General features: G+C 44.8%; 1 protein-coding gene across 1 annotated transcript in view; it reads left to right on the top strand.

The window, feature by feature from the left end:
* Nucleotides 1–18,998, top strand: part of kri1 (KRI1 homolog) — a 63,076-nt gene that overhangs the window by 10,288 nt on the left and 33,790 nt on the right. The window contains exons 7-10 of the mRNA XM_055663911.1: nucleotides 2,696–2,792; nucleotides 4,521–4,598; nucleotides 12,208–12,317; nucleotides 18,837–18,969. Coding sequence (XP_055519886.1) covers nucleotides 2,696–2,792; nucleotides 4,521–4,598; nucleotides 12,208–12,317; nucleotides 18,837–18,969 — 418 coding nt within the window. The remainder of the gene's footprint in view (nucleotides 1–2,695; nucleotides 2,793–4,520; nucleotides 4,599–12,207; nucleotides 12,318–18,836; nucleotides 18,970–18,998) is intronic.

Below are 18,998 nucleotides of genomic sequence, written 5' to 3'. Positions count from 1 at the left end.
GGAACATGCAGCCTGAAGTGATTTGAGGCAGCTAACTGCTGAGCTTTGCACTTTTGTCTGAGATGCACTGTTTCTCTCCTCAATGTGTTACCAATGATTTTTTTGGGGGTGTTATTTCTAAATAAGCATTGAAGTGTGCAGTATCAAATTCTACAAGCTAGACAAATATATTGCCAGCTTTCAAATCAATGCTTATTTTAAACAAATAAAACCCCTTTTGGTTTTCTTGAGCTGGTTTTGGTTGCAATGATCAAATACAGAGGGGAACCTTGACTTGCACAGAGTGTCATGACCAAGCATAGTAGTTTGGATAGATTTCATGCAGCCAAATAGACACAACAAGCTGGAGCAACTCAGCGGGACAGGCAGCATCTCTGGAGAGAAGGAATGGTTGATGTTTCGGAGTGAGACCCTTCTTCAAACTGAATTTTCAGAGAGTTTCTAAACATTTACAAAGCTGCAGGGAATAGACAATAGGTGCAGGAGTAGGCCATTCGGCCCTTCGAGCCAGCACCGCCATTCAATGTGATCATGGCTGATCATCCCCAATCAGTACCCCGTTCCTGCCTTCTCCCCATATCCCCTGACTCCGCTATTTTTAAGAGCCCTATCTAGCTCTCTCTTGAAAGCATCCAGAGAACCTGCCTCCACCGCCCTCTGAGGCAGAGAATTCCACAGACTCGCATCTCTCTGTGAGAAAAAATGTTTCTTCGTCTGCATTCTAAATGGCTTACTCCTTATTTTTAAACTGTGGCCCCTGGGTCTGGACTCCCCCAAAATCGGGAACATGTTTCCTGCCTCTAGCGTGTCCAAACCCTTAACAATCTTATATGTTTCACTGAGATCCCCTCTCATCCTTCTAAACTCCAGAGTGTACATGCCCAGCCGCTCCATTCTCTCAGCACATTGACAGTCCCGCCATCCCGGGAATTAACTTTGTATACCTATGTTTCACTCCCTCAATAGCAAGAATGTCCTTCCTCAAATTAGGTGACCAAAACTGCACACAATACTCCAGGTGTGGTGACAAAAACGTGCGTTTAGATCATGTCAAAAGCCACTTCAAAGTAGGGTTGTTTGAGGAAGAGTTTCTTCAAACAACCCTCCTTCAGATACCACAAATGCTGCTGGGTGTCCCTTTGCACTGTCTGCCAACCCTCTAACATCTCGTATGATGTGTCTTTGTGCAAGAACACCAGTGCCAGGAGCATGGAGTTTGATATCAAAGAATGATTTCATAAAGATGGACACAAAATGCTGGAGTAACTCTGCGGGACAGGTAGCATCTGTGGAGAGAAGGAAGAGGTGACGTTTCAGGTTGAGACCCTTCTTCAGACTTGGAGTTGGGGGAGAGGGAGATATAGAGATAGGGCCAGAGTGAGTCCCACCGCAAATTGGAGAAGCAGCATCTCATATTTCGCTTGGGTAGTTTATACCCCAGCGGTATAAACATTGACTTCTCCAATTTCAGGTAGTCCTTGCTTTCTCCCTCCTTCCCCTCCCCTTCCCAGCTCTCCCACAGCCTGTCTCCGCCTCTTCCTTTCTTTTTCCCGCCCCCCCAACATCAGTCTAAAGAAGGGTCTCGACCCGAAATGTCGCCTATTTCCTTCGCTCCATAGATGCTTCCTCACCCACTGAGTTTCTCCAGCTTATCTGACTACCTTAGAGATATGGAAAGGTAAGGTATGAAAACGAGAGATTCACCACCCTCTGACTAAAGATATCCCTCCTCATCTCCTTCCTAAAGAAATGTCCTTAATTCTGAGGCTACGACCTCTAGTCTTAGACTGTCCCACTAGTGCAAACGTCCTCTCCACATCCACTGTATCCAAGCCTGTCACTAGTCGGTAAGTTTCAATGAGATTTCCCCCCTTAATTTTGGCTTTGTCTAATCATCTGCCCATTGTCTTGCCTTTGTCTAATCATCTGCCCATCAACCTCCTTTCACCTGTATATATACCTATGACTTGCCTGGCTTTGGTCTGCCCCTTGCTTTCAGCCCACTACTACAATCAGTTTGAGGAAGGATTTGAAATTGTGCCTATTGATGTTCTCCAGTGATATTGGACATACTCCAGAGATTATGTTCACCAGCTGAGATACTTCAGCGCTTTGTCTTTATTTTCGCAAACCAACATCTGCAGTTCCTTGTGTCTAGTTGCTACTCGTTTGCCTTGGAAATTGAACATTGCAATATTTATTGATGTTTCATAATCATTATTGTCATAATGTCATAGGTGATAGGAGCAGAACTCGACCATTCGGCTCATCAAGTCCACTCCGCCACTCAATCATGGCTGGTCTATCTCTCCCTCCCAACCCCATTCTCCTGCCTTCTCCCCTGACACCCAGACTCCCTGACACCCTCACAGTGGCGCAGCGGTAGAGTTGCTGCCCTGCAGCGCCGGAGACCCGGGTTCGACCCTGACTACGGGTGCTGTCTGCGCGGAGTTTGTACGTTCTCCCCGTGACCTGCGTGGGTTTCTTCCGAGACTCTCACTCAGGCTTTGGTCTGACCCCAGCTTTCCTCCCACACTCCAAAGACGTACAGGTTTGTATGTTAATTGGCTTTGTAAATGTAAAAAATATCCCTAGTGTGTGTCGGATAGTGTTAGCTTGCGGGGATCGCTGGTGGAGGCCTGTTTCCGCGCTGTATCTCTAAACTAATCAACCGTTGTGTTGCGTTTTCCCACAGCCTCCGTAAGTTTGTTGAGGACAACGAAGAGGACAGCGAGAGTGGGGATGGCGGCACTGGCTTTCTGAAACTGCGGGTGAAGTCTGATGAAGAAAAGGTGCCTGATGTGGTTTTTATTCCACTTTTAGTTTCCATGCTGCATTGATTATATGGAAAGATAATTATTCTTGGCTCAGCGCATGTCACTGCACCTATTACAGACTGAAACACTATGTGCCCAGTGCTTTATTGCGCTGTTACATATTTTTTATTGTCCTACAGACATGTGAATTGATGCAGTATATCAATTTACTTGGAATTTATTGTGTTGTGCTCCTGTCCGATACGAACTATTGATGGTGACTTGGTAACACTGGAAAACAGTAAAATGAAGAAATGGAGAAATCTTATCCTTCACATCCTTAGAAACATATAAAATTATAAAAGGACTGGACAAGTTAGGTGCAGGAAAAATGTTCCCAATGTTGGGTGAGTCCAGAACCAGGGGCCACACAGACTTAGAATTTAAGACTGAGGTGAGAAAAAACTTTTTCACCCAGAGAGTTGTGAATTTATGGAATTCTCTGCCACAAAGGGCAGTGGAGGCCAAGCCACAGGATGGATTTAAGAGAGAGTTAGATAGAGCTCTAGGGGCTAGTGGAGTCGAGGGATATGGGGAGAAGGCAGGCACGGGTTATTGATAGGGTCCAATCAGCCATGATCATAATGAATGGTGGTGCTGGCTCTTGGGGCCGAATGGCCTCCCCCTGCACCTATTTTCTATGTCTATGTAATACCATGACTGTCAATATTCTGTTATTCTGGGATTTGGGGTCAGTGAATTTGGCACATTGGCTCGTTTGTTGGGATTGCAAGATCCCAACTCCCTTGCAAGTCGCGAGCTTGCAATTTAAAATGTGTGCATTTGTTTTGAGTGAACATGGAGAGCCAGGGTAGAAACTTAAGGGAGCAAACATACAGGTGGCACGGTGGCGTAGCAATCGAGCTACTGGCTAACAGCGCCAGAGGTCCAGGTTAGAATCTAACTACAGATGCTGTCTGTACGGAGTTTGTACGTTCTCCCCGCGACCGCAAGAGTTGTCTCCGAGATCTTCGGTTTCCTCCCACACTCCAAAGACGTGCAGGTTTGTAGGTTACGAGGTCATAAGTGATAGGAGCAGAATTAGGCCATTCAGCCCATCAAGTCTACTCTGCCGTTCAATCATAGCTGATCTATCTGTCTCGCTTCTAACCCTAATCCTAACCCCATTCTCCTGGCTTCTCCCCATAATCCCTGATACCCGTACTAATTAACCAAACCAGGTTAATTGGCTTGGTATAAATGTAAATTTCCCTACTGTGTGTAGGATAGTGTAAAAGGCCTGTCCCACTTTCACGACCTAATTCACAACCTTTTTTACTCGTGGATATTTTTCATCAGGCTAGAAAAACCTACTTTATGCCACTAGTGCCTACGACTAGTATCACGGCCTGCTACGACCTCCTATGACCTCGTGACGACCATGCTGCGAGTATGAGTCAAGGGCAAACTCGAAGTGGGACAGGCCCTTTAGTGTGCGGGATCGCTGGTCGGTATGGACTCGGTGGGTCGAAGGGTCTGTTTCTGCACCATATCTCTAAAATAAACAAAAATATATAGTGTATTGCTTTAGGCTCCATGATGACATCAGGTATTGCTTAGGAACTGCCAAAGCAACTCGTATCCCAGCTCTCCTTTAATTTCCTGTTGCACATATTCATTTCCTTTCACTGATAAGGCTATACACAGAGTCCAGATTTAAACTCGACCAATATTAATGATTATTCATGTGTTGCTTTTTCAAAGGAAAAAGAAGAAGAGTCTTATATCAGTTGGCTGAGAGGACAAAAGGATTTGGAAGACAAAGAGCAGCTAAAAGATATAGTGAGTACTTTCAATTTATTTTCCATCATCTTGGTATAATGGACGTCTGATTTGTATTGCATTTGGAAATAATACTTGAGTAAAATAACAATCCAGGTTACTTTTTTTTACAGATGCTAGATAATCTCAAACTTGGGTCAAAATCATAGAGTTGTAGAGCACAGAAACGGATCCTTTGGCACACTATGTTTCCTCATCTCCGTTCTAAATGGCTTACCCCTTATTCTTAAACTGTGGCCCCTGGTTCTGGACTCCCCCAACATCGGGGACATGTTTCCTGCCTCTAGCGTGTCCAAACCCTTAACAATCTTATATGTTTCAATAAGATTCCCTCTCATCCTCCTAAACTCCAGAGTGTACAAGCCCAGCTGCTCCATTCTCCAGCATATGACAGTCCCGCCATCCTGGGAAAGGGAAATTACCATGTAAACCTACGCTGCACTCCCTCAATAGCAATAATGTCCTTCCTCAAATGAGGGGACCACAACTGCACACAGTACTCCAGGTGTGGTCTCACTGGGGCTCTGTACAACTGCAGAAGGACCGCTTTGCTCCTGTACTCAACTCCTCTTGTTATAAAGGCCAACATGCCATTCGATTTCTTCACTGCCTGCTGTACCTGAATGCTTACACAAAGTGCTGGAGTAACTCAACAGGGCAGGCAGCATGTGTATGAAAGAACTGTTGGTTTATACCGAAGATAGACACAAAATGCTTGAGTAACTCGGGTGGTCAGGCGGCATTTCTGAAGGAGAAGAATAGGTAACGCATCTCTGGCGAATATGTAGCAATGTTACAAAATTTTGAGATTTAAAAAATCAAGTCTGTAATTTATCCCATCAGATAAAGCATAAAAATAAGTTTAATTTGGCACCTAATTCACTTTCATATCTCAAGTATTTAAAAAGTTATGGCCATTTTCATAATCGGAAATTAGCATCTTGTTCCCTATTGATTTTCTATGGACATAACAAAAAAGCTGTGATCGTGAACAGTCAAAAGCACATAACCTTCTTAAAAATTAAGAGAACAATGAAATTTTCAGTTATCATAGATTGAACCATTCTGAAACAAATATAAAATAATCTTACTTGGATGACCTGAAATTAAAGCATATAATTAGTTAGTTACCCACTTGTGGCTAATTTCAAACTTCAATTACTAGATCTAAACATCTATCCATTTGTTAATAAATGATTAACATTTTTAAATAGCCTAAGTGTCCAAATAATATTCACAAATAATTCACAATAAAACATGATTTTTAAATCTCATTTACATTAATTTATAGGCCAAATGGAAGGAATTTAGTGTTCAATTGCTGTGAATTAAAGTCCATTTTAAATCAGCTTTCTAGTGGGATCCTGTGAACGCGCTGGTTTAGAACGTTCACATTGCAGTAGATTTGTGCCCTCAAATGCCCAGAAAAATACTGCGGGATATAATGGGCCCAAAATTAGCTACTCGCAACATTAAACTTTGTATAAAGTGGTCTTAAGAAGCCCTTTTTAATGTAAAAAATATACTGCTACCCTTCAGATTTCTGCTCTATAGACCCAGCTGGTTGCGAGCCGTTGGGGGTTTAGAGGTTAATTTTTAAACTACTATAACACTTAGGAAAAACTCGTAAAACTAACAATAGCTAATGTGAAGGAACCTACCAGCCAATTTTCGTTAATAATTAACTAGGCTGAACAAACTCGATTTGAACAGCCTAGAAAAAATCGCGTTTTAAACCCGCCCCCCTCTAAACGGCGCCAAAATCGAGCACACGGGCTGGGGCAGATTTTCAGCGACGCTTCAGGTACGCTTTGCAACATACCTAGAATATGGATAGGCGATTCTTTGGGTCGGGACCCATCTTCAGACAACAAATCTGAATAAGGGTCGCGACCCGAAACGTCTCCTATCCATGTTCTCCAGAGATGTTGTCTGACCCGCTGAGCTACTCCAGTATTTTATGATTTTTTTTTTTGGAGTTCTTTGTGTTTGGAAAAAATGTGAGGATGTGGCAGTTCAAGGCAGAGCACCACTGAGTAAGAGTCAAGGTTGGGTGGCACATTGGAGTTCAAGTTTAATTAATGATCCCATCTGGTAAAGTACAGGGAACAAGTTTAGTTTATAGTCACATGTACCGAGGTACAGTGAAAAGCTGTGCTAAAGGCCCTGTCACAAATTCTCCCGAGTTTTCCCCTTGATTCAAACTCGGAGAATGTCCGTAGGAGTCCGTAGATATTTCGTAGCGGCTCGTAATGCCAGCCGTAGGTACACGGGGCATCAGGTAAGTCGGGACGTTTTTTCAGCATGTTGAGAAATGTCCACGAGTAAAACAAAATAGCCCCGAGTACCCACGGTGGGCATCTTCGAGTTTAAATAAAGGGGGGAATTCGTGAGTAACTCGGGAAAGTGGGACAGGGCCTTAACCAGTCAACAGAAAGACAATACAAGATTACAATGATGCTGCCTGACCCGCTGAGTTACTCCTGCATTTTGTGTCTATCTTCGGTGTAAACCAGCATCTGCAGTTCCTTCCCACACACTCGAGCCATCCACAGTGTACAGATAAATTATAAAAGGGAATAATGTGAATAACGTTTAGTGGAAGATAAGGCCCAGTAAAGATAAGGCCCGATTAAAGATAGTCCGGGGGTCTCTAATGAGGTAGACAGTAGTTCAGGACCGCTCTCCAGTTGGTGATAGGATGGATCAGTTGCCTGATAACAGCTGGCAAGAAACTGTCCCTGAATCTGGAGGTGTCCGTTTTAATTGTCAAAGAACTCTTCTCCTGGTCAATATTTGATTTGATTTGATTTGATTTGATTCAATTTATTGTCATTGCACTTTTCAGTGCAACAAAATGGTTTAGCCTGCAGTCATAACATAGAATAAATAACAAACACTCAACACAGTTTAAAGTCCCAAAGTCATTGTCTCTTCCCTCCTTGCTCTCCCTCTGCGCTGAGGCAATCCAAGCCTCCGATGTTGTGACCCCGCCGGGTGATGGTAAGTAAGTCCCGCGGCTGAATCCGTGCTCCGCAAACGGGCCGGTTCAAACTCCGCGGCCCGGGGCGGTCGAAGCTGCCGAAGCTGCCGCCCTCCAGTCCAGCGGACGCAGCTGTAGTTGCGGGAGCTCCGGAAACAGAACTCGAGCTCCCGATGATGTCGTCCACTGGCCCGCGGCCGAGCCTCTGAGGCTCCAAAGTCGGGTCGGAAGTTGGGTCGCCCCGCAACCACAGCCCCGAAGTCGGCCAGCCTCCGTTGGTAAGTCCTGGCTCTGCCTCCGGAGCCTCGAGGTCGGTCGCAGTTGGAGGCCGCCAGCTCCGCGATAGGCCTCAGCGCAGACGGACACGGAGACGGGGGATACGGCAGGAAAGGTCGCATCCTCCCCGAAGGAAGAGTCATAAAACATGTTACCCCCCCCCACCCCCACACACATACACAACTAAATAAACCGAAATAAACTAAAAACGGGACAAGGGAAAACAAAAAACAGAAAAGACAAACGCTGCAAGGCAACGCCGCCACTTCCGGAATTTTTGGTCGTTGCTGCTACAAATGGTCAGCAAATTGATGCTTCTGAGGAGAAATTGTTACTGTAATTTACAGTTAAACAATGGTATAGGAACTGATGGTGTTTTGTTCACAGCTGTTCAGGGTCAGATGTGTGATTTACTCGAGGTATTTATAAATCATAACACTTTCAGTGATTGGATCTGTGATTTCCTGTGTTGAAAGCTTGTCCATTGTGTAATCGTTAACGCCATCAGGTTTTTTGTCTCCCTAGTGCTTTAATGAACTGTGGAACTGGCCTTATCACAATGGAAAACTACATGTCAGCAAGTGCCATTCACTCAACAGGGCTAAATGTGTGGTCAATCCACAGAGATTCTCATCAATCCTCAGGCCAAATCTTAATCCTTAAATCAAGTGCTATCACGATTCCAGCTGACAAACCACTTTGTCCACTAATAAGTTCTTATTTTAACAATGAACCATGTGCCCAGTCTCTCTAGAATGTGCCCAACTGAAGTGATATTTTTTCCCCTACTTTAGTTTAGAAATGCAGCACGGAAACAGGCCCCCTGGCTCACCGAGTCCGTGCTGTCAGCGATTGTACTCACTGGGGCCAGAGACAATTTATACGAAGTGCATTAACCTCCCCTATCTTTAGTGTTTAGGGGAAACCCACACGCAGGTCACCTGAGAAACAGACAGCACCCTGTCAGGATCGAATCGGGTCCGCGCTGTGATCAGGAAATGTCTCTGTAAACTCACTGGGGCGGATGTTTTTTCCTGAATTAAACTGCCATCTCAAATAACCTATGAATTTCGTACATCTTTGGAGTCATACAGCACGGATGGAAATCCTTCACCCCCAGGTCCACACCTACCCCACGCAGGTCACCTTTGATCCCTACTCTTGAGAACATCCATATTCCTCTAATCCTCTCCTATCAATGTGCCTGTCCTATCCCATGTACCTGTCCTATCCATGTACCTGTCCTATCCATGTACCTGTCCTGTCCATGTACCTGTCCTATCCAACCTGTCCCATCCATGTACCTGTCCTGTCCACGTACCTGTCCTGTCCACGTACCTGTCCTGTCCACGTACCACGTCCTGTCCACGTACCTGTCCTGTCCACGTACCCGTCCTGTCCACGTACCCGTCCTGTCCACGTACCCGTCCTGTCCACGTACCCGTCCTGTCCATGTACCCGTCCTGTCCATGTACCTGTCCTGTCCATGTACCTGTCCTGTCCATGTACCTGTCCATGTACCTGTCCTGTCCATGTACCTGTCCTGTCCATGTACCTGTCCTGTCCATGTACCTGTCCTGTCCATGTACCTGTCCATGTACCTGTCCTGTCCATGTACCTGTCCTATCCATGTACCTGTCCTATCCATGTACCTGTCCTATCCATGTACCTGTCCTATCTATGTACCTGTCCTATCCATGTACCTGTCCTGTCCATGTACCTGTCCTGTCCATGTACCTGTCCTGTCCATGTACCTGTCCTGTCCATGTACCTGTCCTATCCATGTACCTGTCCTATCCATGTACCTGTCCTATCCATGTACCTGTCCTATCCATGTACCTGTCCTATCCATGTACCTGTCCTATCCATGTACCTGTCCTATTTATGTACCTGTACAAATGTATTTTAAAGGTTGTTATTGCACCTGCCTTTGCCATTTCCTCTGGCAGCTTGTTCCATAAATGACCTGTTTCTAGATTGTAAAGAAAAAATACTTACTCTCAATATGAGTGTCTTGAAAAATAGCCAGGTCTGAGGTGTAACACTGCTGTTTAGTTTAGTTGAGTGCTACAGTGCGGAAACAGACCTATCGGCCCACCGAGTCGGCACCGACCAGCGATCCCCGCACATTATCACTACCCTACACACACTAGGGACAATTTTACATTTATTACAATCCAATTAACCTACAAACCGATACCTCTTTGGAGTGTGGGAGGAAACCGAAGATTTCTGAGAAAACCCATGTAGGTCAGGGGGAGAACGTACAAACACTGTACAGACAGCACCCGTGGTCGGGATGAAACCCGGGTCTCTGGCGCTGTGAGGCAGCAACTCTACCGCTGCACCACCGTGCCGCTCTGTTGCTTTAGAATTGACCATTTTGTTAGTATGGTTTTAAGACATGGGTGAAAATGGTGCTGCTCTTTTATTATCTGGAACCACTTGGAGATCAGATAAACTCTGTTCCAAGTAGGGTTGTACTTTGGTAGTATATCCTACTCTGCATGATAATTGTGTAGGATTGCAAAAGTTATCCTTTTGCATTACCAGTTGGAATGCCACATGTTTAGATTCATGTCATCAATTTCCTTCACCACCTCCAGCCTTATTTAAACCCTTTGGTTTGATTTAGTGGGCTAACATGCAAAACAATGCTTCTGGCTGTATCTCTGTAAACGTGCCAATGATAAATCAATATCAATACTCCCAACAGTGCATGGTTGATTTTTATTACCATTGGTTTACTCTTCTTCTTTTCATGCCCATCTTGTTACAAATGTTGACCTCGCTGTCATCGTCCGTCCTGAAAAGGACGCAAGCTTCCTGCTGTGACAATCAGTGGAAGCCATCACTTGTTGCAGTAGATGATGGTGGTAGCAGAATTAGCTCAGGATACTTCCAGTCTCCAGCCCCGCGACGTGGATGCTTGTGCTATGGGACCATTGGTTTACTAATGGCATGTGCACTGAGATACACAAAACAAGGTTTTACACTGTATTTTCCAGGAAAATCATTTCATGCATGACTACACCAAATAGTGCAAAAATAAATAAATAAAGAGTGCAGAATATAGTGTTACTGCTACAGAGAATGTGCAGATGAAAAAGAATGCATGGGCTTCAGCAAGGTAGATTGGAAGATTGGGAATTCAAGATTTTTTTTCTTTTTAGATGTACAGCACAGCTGGTTGAGCTACTGTCAACAGCACCAGAGACCCTGGTTCGATCCTGACTACAAGTACTGTCTGTGTGGGGTTTGCATGTTCTCCCTGTGACCACGTGGGTTTCCCTCGGGTGCTCTTGTTTCCTCCCACATCCCAAAGACGAGCGGGCTAGTAGTTTAATTGGCCCTCTGTAAATTTGCCTCTAGTCCGTAGGCAGTGGATGGGGAAAGTGGGATAACAGAGAACTAATGTGAAGGTAGACAAAAGTGCTGGAGAAACTCGGCGGGTGCAGCAGCATTTATGGAGCGAAGGAAATAGGCAACGTTTCGGGCTGAAACCCTTCTTCAGACGGGTTTCTAATGTGAACAGGTGACCAATGTTCGGTGTGGACTTGGTGGGCCGAAGGGCCTGTTTCCATGCTGTGTGTGTGCGTGCAAGTTTTTTTTGAATGGTAGTATTAGAATCACTTAACTTGGTCGGGTTCATAAGACAATTGGTTTTGAGACCACACTGCTGTAACCCAAAGAATGCATCTACTGCCTTAACATGAGAGACTAACAAATATATTTAAGTGGAATCTTCCCTGTGGAATATTCATTTATTTATGATAACATGATCATTTAAACTAAAGAAAAAAAACATTGTGAATTAGCAATTTGAAGCGTACTTCTGCATAGTTCTAGACCGGCCTAGATTGTTAGAGGATTGTGGTGGGTCTTGGGTCAGTGAAGAACAGGAATGCTGCAGTATTGTTAAACAAGGTCTCCATTAGACTATCAGGGAGTCTCTTCCTTCGTGAGGGAAGGTGTCTAACTTGCTTTCCAATCAGTGCCACGGGGTTTGTGCACACCTTCAGTTCATCTCCAGCTGTATATACACATACACAAAAAAAAACCCAACGCTCCCAAGTCTCTGTAATTCAGAGCTTATTTGGAGGTTGCAGTGTGTAATATATTGTTGGCTGTGGAGAAGAAGCTGTTCCAGACCCTGGATGCTAGTTTACAGGCACTTATATCTTCTTCCCAATGGCAGGAGTGAAATGAGAGTGTGGCCAGTGTTGTGTGGGTCTCTGATGATGCTGGCTGCCATTTTGAGGCAGTGACTCCTGTAGATCCCTTCGATGGTGGGGAGATCAGTATCCGTGCTGGACTTAAACAAAAGGAAATATTTTGATCATGTTACAGCAATACCTGCGAGATTACTGGAATGATCCTCAATTGGATGAAGGGGAGAAGTTTCTGCGGGACTATGTTCTCAATAAAAAATATCTTGATGAGGATGAGGAGGAAGACAGGTAAGAACATTTATATTTGCTACAGGTGTTTACTACATTCACCGGACTTTTTGTTTCTGTTATTTATTTGACTTTTATTTCGTGAAGTATATCTAAGTATTACATCCTGTATCCTTTGACCCATGTTGTATTTGTATATGACGATATGTGACATTTTACAGCCAAGGTGCTTATTGTTTTAATGGCTTTTTGTAGATAGGGGGTGAACTATGAACACGTTTATCTGATTTTTATTGCACAATCCACTTTCGATCAATTTTAAGACCAGTGGCGTCCTTGCATGGTGCTGCTGTTTGTTGTGGAGTTCATGCTGTGTCAAGTGGAACACATTGGCTCGTTGCCTGTGCTATTTCAGCAGTCACACTTTTTGCAGTCCCTTTCATCCAAAGGTTTCTGCTGTTGCTGCTGTTACCCCAAGATGGAGCTGTCCATGTCCGCCGGCTCGTGTGAATGATCCTGCTTCCTTCCCATCACACAGAGGCCAATTCATCTGCAAACCCGCACGTCTTTGGAATGTGGGAGGAAACCCACGTGGGTCACAGGGAGAATGTACAAACTCGGTACAACTCTAGTGCCCGTAGTCGGGATTGAACCCGGGACTCTGGCGCTGTGAGGCATCAACACTACCGCTGTACCACACACCTTGGTTGCCCATAGTTGCAGAGGTCCCTGGAGGTTGGTGTCAGGGTACATGTGTGTTGAATTTGTGGTGCGCAGATTATAATTTCTGCCTTGGAGATGAGGAACCAGTGAAGACAATTCCAGCATAACAGTGACGTGGGCCTTTGGCAGAGTCACTGGGCAGCGATGGACTGCAGGAACAGCACCACTCACTTTCAAACCCACGGATAATATACAGCAGATAGACACAACTCAGCTGGAGTAACTCAGCCGGTCAGACAGCATCTCTGGAGAAAAGGAATTTGGGTCAAGACCCTTCTTCAGACTGAGAGTCAGGGGAAAGCGAAACAGGAAATACAGACGGTGATACAGAGAGAAATATATATAGAACAAATTAATTAAAAATATGTTCAAAAGTTACGATGACAAAGGCGACTGGCCATTGGTAGCTGTGATCTAGGTGAAAATGAGTTACAGCCAATGAGACTCAATATGATAGTATACAGCAGCTGAGTTTGTTTGGCTGTGGTCCCCAATCCATTGAATAGCCGGGGTGGGAGATTGCAACCTTCACGTGGTACGCCCTGTTTCGACGAATGCAATCAACCTGGCGTGCACAATCAAATAAGTTGTCCTAGATCAAGTTGTCCTACGCAAGATGAAGAAAAAGTTGAATAGCCTGTTGTTCGTAAGAATTAACCATTTGCAGATGTCTAAGAGCTGCAACCATCCCAGCAACATTTAGCACAAACGTTTCCTGAGGATGAGATGGTTGGAAGGGAGAAACATTGTTCTTCTATATACAAAAAATAATGTTTTTTGCTTTTCGCTGTATCAATTCCTCAAAATGTGGATTTAATATACAAAACTCAAAAGAGCTAAAATTAACCTTTAGAATCTGGTCAACTTTGGATGGGGGTCAAGAAACTTCTATTTCTCCTCCAATCAATAAAAAACCGTCATTTGGACGAGGGGGGAGTTTGGAAATTACAAAATTATGGTTAACCTTAAATTACAAAATTAAAATGAATAGATTTTTTGTAATTCAAGGGAAGCAAATAGATAAGAGTTAGTGTAAGACACTGATCAGCCATTTTCTAATACAGTGGTAGAGCAGTAGAGTTGCTTCCTTAAGGGCCTGTCCCACTTTCACGACCTAATTCACGAACTTTTTTACTCATGGACATTTTTCATCATGCTAGAAATCAAATATAGGAGCAAAGAGGTCCTTCTGCAGTTGTACCGAGCCCTAGTGAGACCACACCTGAAGTATTGTGTGCAGTTTTGGTCCCCTAATTTGAGGAAGGACATTCTTGTTATTGAGGGAGTGCAGCGTAGGTTCACCAGGTTAATTCCCGGGATGGCAGGACTGTCATATGCTGAGAGATTGGAGCAGCTGGGCTTGTACACTCTGGAATTTAGAAGGATGAGAGGTGATCTCATTGAAACATATAAGATTGTTAAGGGTTTGGACACGCTAGAGGCAGGAAACATGTTCCCGATGTTGGGGGAGTCCAGAACCAGGGGCCACAGTTTAAGGATAAGGAGTAAGCCATTTAGAACGGAGACGAGGAAACACTTTTTCTCACAGAGTGGTGAGTCTGTGGAATTCTCTGCCTCAGAGAGCGGTGGAGGCAGGTTCTCTGGATGCTTTCAAAAGAGAGATAGATAGAATTTCTCGCTAGAATTTAGAAGATTGAGGGGGGATCCTATAGAAACTTACCAAATTCTTAAAGGGTTGGACGGGCTAGATGCAGGAAGATTGTTCCCGATGTTAGGGAAGTCCAGAACAAGTGGTCACAGTTTAAATATGGGGGAATCTGTGGAATTCTCTGCCACAGAAGGTAGTTGAGGCCAGTTCATTGCCTAGTTTAAGGGGATCAGGGGGTATGGAGAGAAGGCAGGTACAGGATACTGAGTTGGATAATCAGCCATGATCATATTGAATGGCTGTGCAGGCTCGAAGGGCCGAATGGCCTACTCCTGCGCCTATTTTCTATGTTCCTATGTCTATAGGGCTCTTAAAAATAGCGGAGTCAGGGATATGGGGAGAAGGCAGGAACGGGGTACTAATTGGGGATGATCAGCCATGATCACATTGACTCGAAGGGCCAAATGGCCTACTCCTGCACCTATTGTCTATTGTCTATCCCTGTACAGTAGTTGATTTTTGAAACTGCTGCAAGCAGATCTTTGAAGGATACCTGTCGCGAACTATGGTACATCAAGGTCAGGGAGGGCACTAGCAGGTCAGCCATCTGGAGCAAAGAATGTGCGTAAGTAACACAGTTGCATTGCAGAGTAGCAGAACAAGGTTGCAGCAGCTACTAAGTTGCAAGCTCATTAGATACTGCAACATGACACAACGATACCATGCCAGCATACAAACCCGTTCAACTGATTCCATTGGTGAATCCTCCGATCTCCCATCCAGTGACATTCAAGTTGGGGAAGAGCGGGAAATTTAAAAAAGACAAAACGTACCAAATGACATTTTTTCCCTCCAGCCCCGTTGAACTGAGGTCAAGGGGAGGGCCTCGAATGCGAGCCAGCGCTGATGCCTGATTGCCCAATTACAAAGATGAGTCAATTTCAATTCGTGGCTGAATAAAATACAAGTTGGCAAAGAGCCGGAGTTATGAAACTATAGAACTCACAGTTTTCACTCTGAAAATGGATCCTGTACAAGCCGCAGCAAGGGCAGAGAATCCATTCAGCTGACACCAATTGTTATATTAAAAAAAGCCTGCTTGAACAATTAAGTATGAGATGGTGAGAAGTATATGAAACCATGATATTAATAAAAAGAAAAATCTGCTTCTTCTGCCGCTCCAAGTTGCCTAATTGCTCCACATCAGGAAGGAGGAGTGGAGGCTGCGGTGGCCTGCCTATTTCCTCTGTGGTTGCAAACCAGAGAATTGTGTATTATTGCACAGCTCCAGTAATACACTCCTCTTGCCCTGCCTTCATAAGATCATAAGGAATAGGAGAATTAGGCCATTCAGCCCATCAAGTCTAATCTGCCATTCAATCATGGCTGATCTATCTCTCCCTCCTAACACCATTCTCCTGCCTTCTCCCCTTAACCCCTGACACCCGTACCAATCAACAATCTATCTATCTCCGCCTTAAACATATCCAATGACTTGGCCTCCACAACCTTCTGTGGCAAAGAATGCCACAGATTCACCACCCTCTGACTAAAGAAATGTCTCCTCATCTCATAGAAACATAGAAAATAGGTGCGGGAGGAGGCCATTCGGCCCTTTGAGCCAGCACCGCCATTCATTGTGATCATGGCTGATCGTCCCCTATCAATAACCCGTGCCTGCCTTCTTCCCATATCCCTTGACTCCACTAGCCCCGAGAGCTCTAACTCTCTTAAATCCATCCAGTGACTTGGCCTCCACTGCCCTCTGTGGCAGGGAATTCCATAAATTCACAACTCTCTGGGTGAAAAAGTTTTTTCTCACCTCAGTTATAATTGACCTCCCCTTTATTCTAAGACTGTGGCCCCTGGTTCTGGACTAGCCCAACATTGGGAACATTTTTCCTAATGTTGGGCGAGTCCAGAACCAGGGGCTCCTTCCTAAAATCTCCTTCCTAAAAGAACATCCTTTAATTCTAAGGCTGTGACCTCTAGTCCTAGACCCTCCCACTATTGGAAACATCCTGTCCATGTCCACTCTATCCACAGTTCCAGTCCTGGCCTCCTGTGCGTCCCCAATCTGAATCTCCCCACCACTGACCACCATGCACTGCAGCTGCACTGAATCTCTGGAATTCCCTCTCCGTTCTTTTTCCTTCCCAATATTCTTCTCTCTCCTTTGATATTCTATTGAAAATAAACCTCTGACCAAACATTTGAGCAATTGTCCATAGGTGTCAATGCCAAGCAGCCAGAGGAAAAATAGACACAAAATGCTGGAGTAAAGGGCCTGTCCCACTTTCACGACCTAATTCACGACCTTTTTAACTCGTGGACATTTTTCCTGAGGCTTAAAAAAACGCCCCGACCTACTTGATGCCATGAGTACCTACGACTAGCATCACGACCTGCTACAACCTACCTACGACCTCGTGTCGACCATGCTGCAAGTATGAATCAAGGGCAAACTCGGCAGAGGTCTTGAATTAGGTCGCGAAAGTGGGACAAGCCCTTAAGTCTGGCAGCACCCTTGGAGAATGTGGATAGGTGATATTTCCCGTCGGGTCCCTTCTACAGATTTCAAACCCTTCTTCAAACAACCCCACTTTGAAGTGGCTTTGACATGATCTAAACGCAAGTTTTTGTCACCACTGATCATCCATGCAGCTTTGTAAATGTTTAGAATCTCTCTAAAAATGTCTAACTGTGTGAAACTCTTTACGGAGATATGATAGCGGCATTTAAGAGACATTTGAATAGGGATATGTGGATATGCAAGGAATTGTGGGATAAGGATTATGTGCAGGTGGATAGAAGTTGGTCTTGGCAACAGGTTTGGTCTGAAAGGCCTGTTCTTGTTCTATGTTCTATTACATGCACCAGGTGGTATTGCACCCTGCCCTGTAGTGTTTTATCCTACAGATCACCCAGAATTTCTGCTTGAATCCATCATCACTGGGAAACGTCTTTTCATTTTGCACTGTAACAACTGTTGCTGCAAGATGACAATAAAGGTTGATTGATTGATTGATTGATTGATCAGTTCTGTGATCTATTCTCCAAAGCGACAATTCCAGGGAGCCAATAACCAATTCTGTGGTCCTTGGCAGGGAAGGCAATTGTTTCTTAGTCACTCGGGGCGGCACGGTGGCGCAGCGGCAGAGTTACTGCCTCACAGCACCAGAGACCGAGGTTCCATCTTGACTCTGGGTGCTGCCTGTATGGAGTTTGTACGTTCTCCCCGTGACCTGCGTGGGTTTTCTCCGGGTGCTCCGATTTCCTCCCACACTCCAAAGACGTGCAGGTTAATTAGCTTCAGTAAAATTGTAAGTTGTCCCTAGTGTGTGTAGGATAGTGTTACTGTTCGGGGATTGCTGGTTGGCATGGACTCGGTGGGCCGAAGGGCCTGTATCTCTAAACTAAACTTGTAAAGGGAAACTTTTTAAAAGAAGCAGTTCATTTTTGGATGATGCTTGTTATCAGCAACATGTGATGTTAGCGAGGTGGGAACTGAAATCCTTGCCTGGAACTAAATTAAGGAGAAAGAGAGATATGTAGGGATGTAGAGAGTGATAATTCCCCTCATTGGCTGTGCATAGGTTGCTTGTGGCTGACGACAAGGTTAAGCTTGACAATAATGTCCATTGTTCAAATAGGAAAAATCATAGTTTGGCCAAAAGTGTTAGAGTCTGAAGATAGACACAAAATGCTGGAGTAACTCAGCGGGATAGGCAACATCTCTGGAGAGAAGGAATGGGTGATGTTTTGGGTGAGACCCTTCTGAACTTGGCCATAAAGGCTCATTGTCCTGGCAGAGGCACTGGGTTGGTGTTGCAGGGGTCGGCCTGCTCGGTGCCGCTGCGGGCCGCGTCCTATCCATGCGCTCGGCCACTTGCAGCGGCACCCGCCCAAGATGTGCTTTTGCGAACTGCTGACTCAAGTTTTTTTAAGTCTACAGCAGTAGAATCTGACCTGGATGATGTGAGAGAGGAAGAGAAAGTTACCCTCTTCACCTCTGTGCACTTGTCCGCTCGTGATCTGCAGCCATAATGGTGTAGCCTTCTAAGAATAGACAAAATGCTGGAGTAACTCAGCGGGACAGGCAGCATCTCTGGATAGAAGAAATGGATGGCGTTTTGGTTCGAGGCCCTTCAGACTGAGAATCGTATCACATTTAGGCTGCTTGACATTCACTTTGCTTTTGTTTCCTTCCCTTCCTTCCCTCGTGCTCGCCCACAACAATCTTGAAGGATACCTACTTACGATGAAATCGTTCAAGACGATGTAGACGACTCCTCGGATGAAGGAGAGGAATTTCTAAAGAAACAGGAAGACTTTGAAAGAAAATATAATTTCCGATTCGAGGAACCAGATGCAGAATTAGTAAGTGACATGTTAAATATAGATGATAA

The sequence above is a fragment of the Leucoraja erinacea genome, chromosome 39 (genome assembly GCF_028641065.1).
Source record: "Leucoraja erinacea ecotype New England chromosome 39, Leri_hhj_1, whole genome shotgun sequence".
NCBI lineage: Eukaryota > Metazoa > Chordata > Chondrichthyes > Rajiformes > Rajidae > Leucoraja > Leucoraja erinaceus.
Note: the sequence above shows the minus strand (reverse complement) of the source record. Positions and strands in the feature narration are given on the sequence as shown.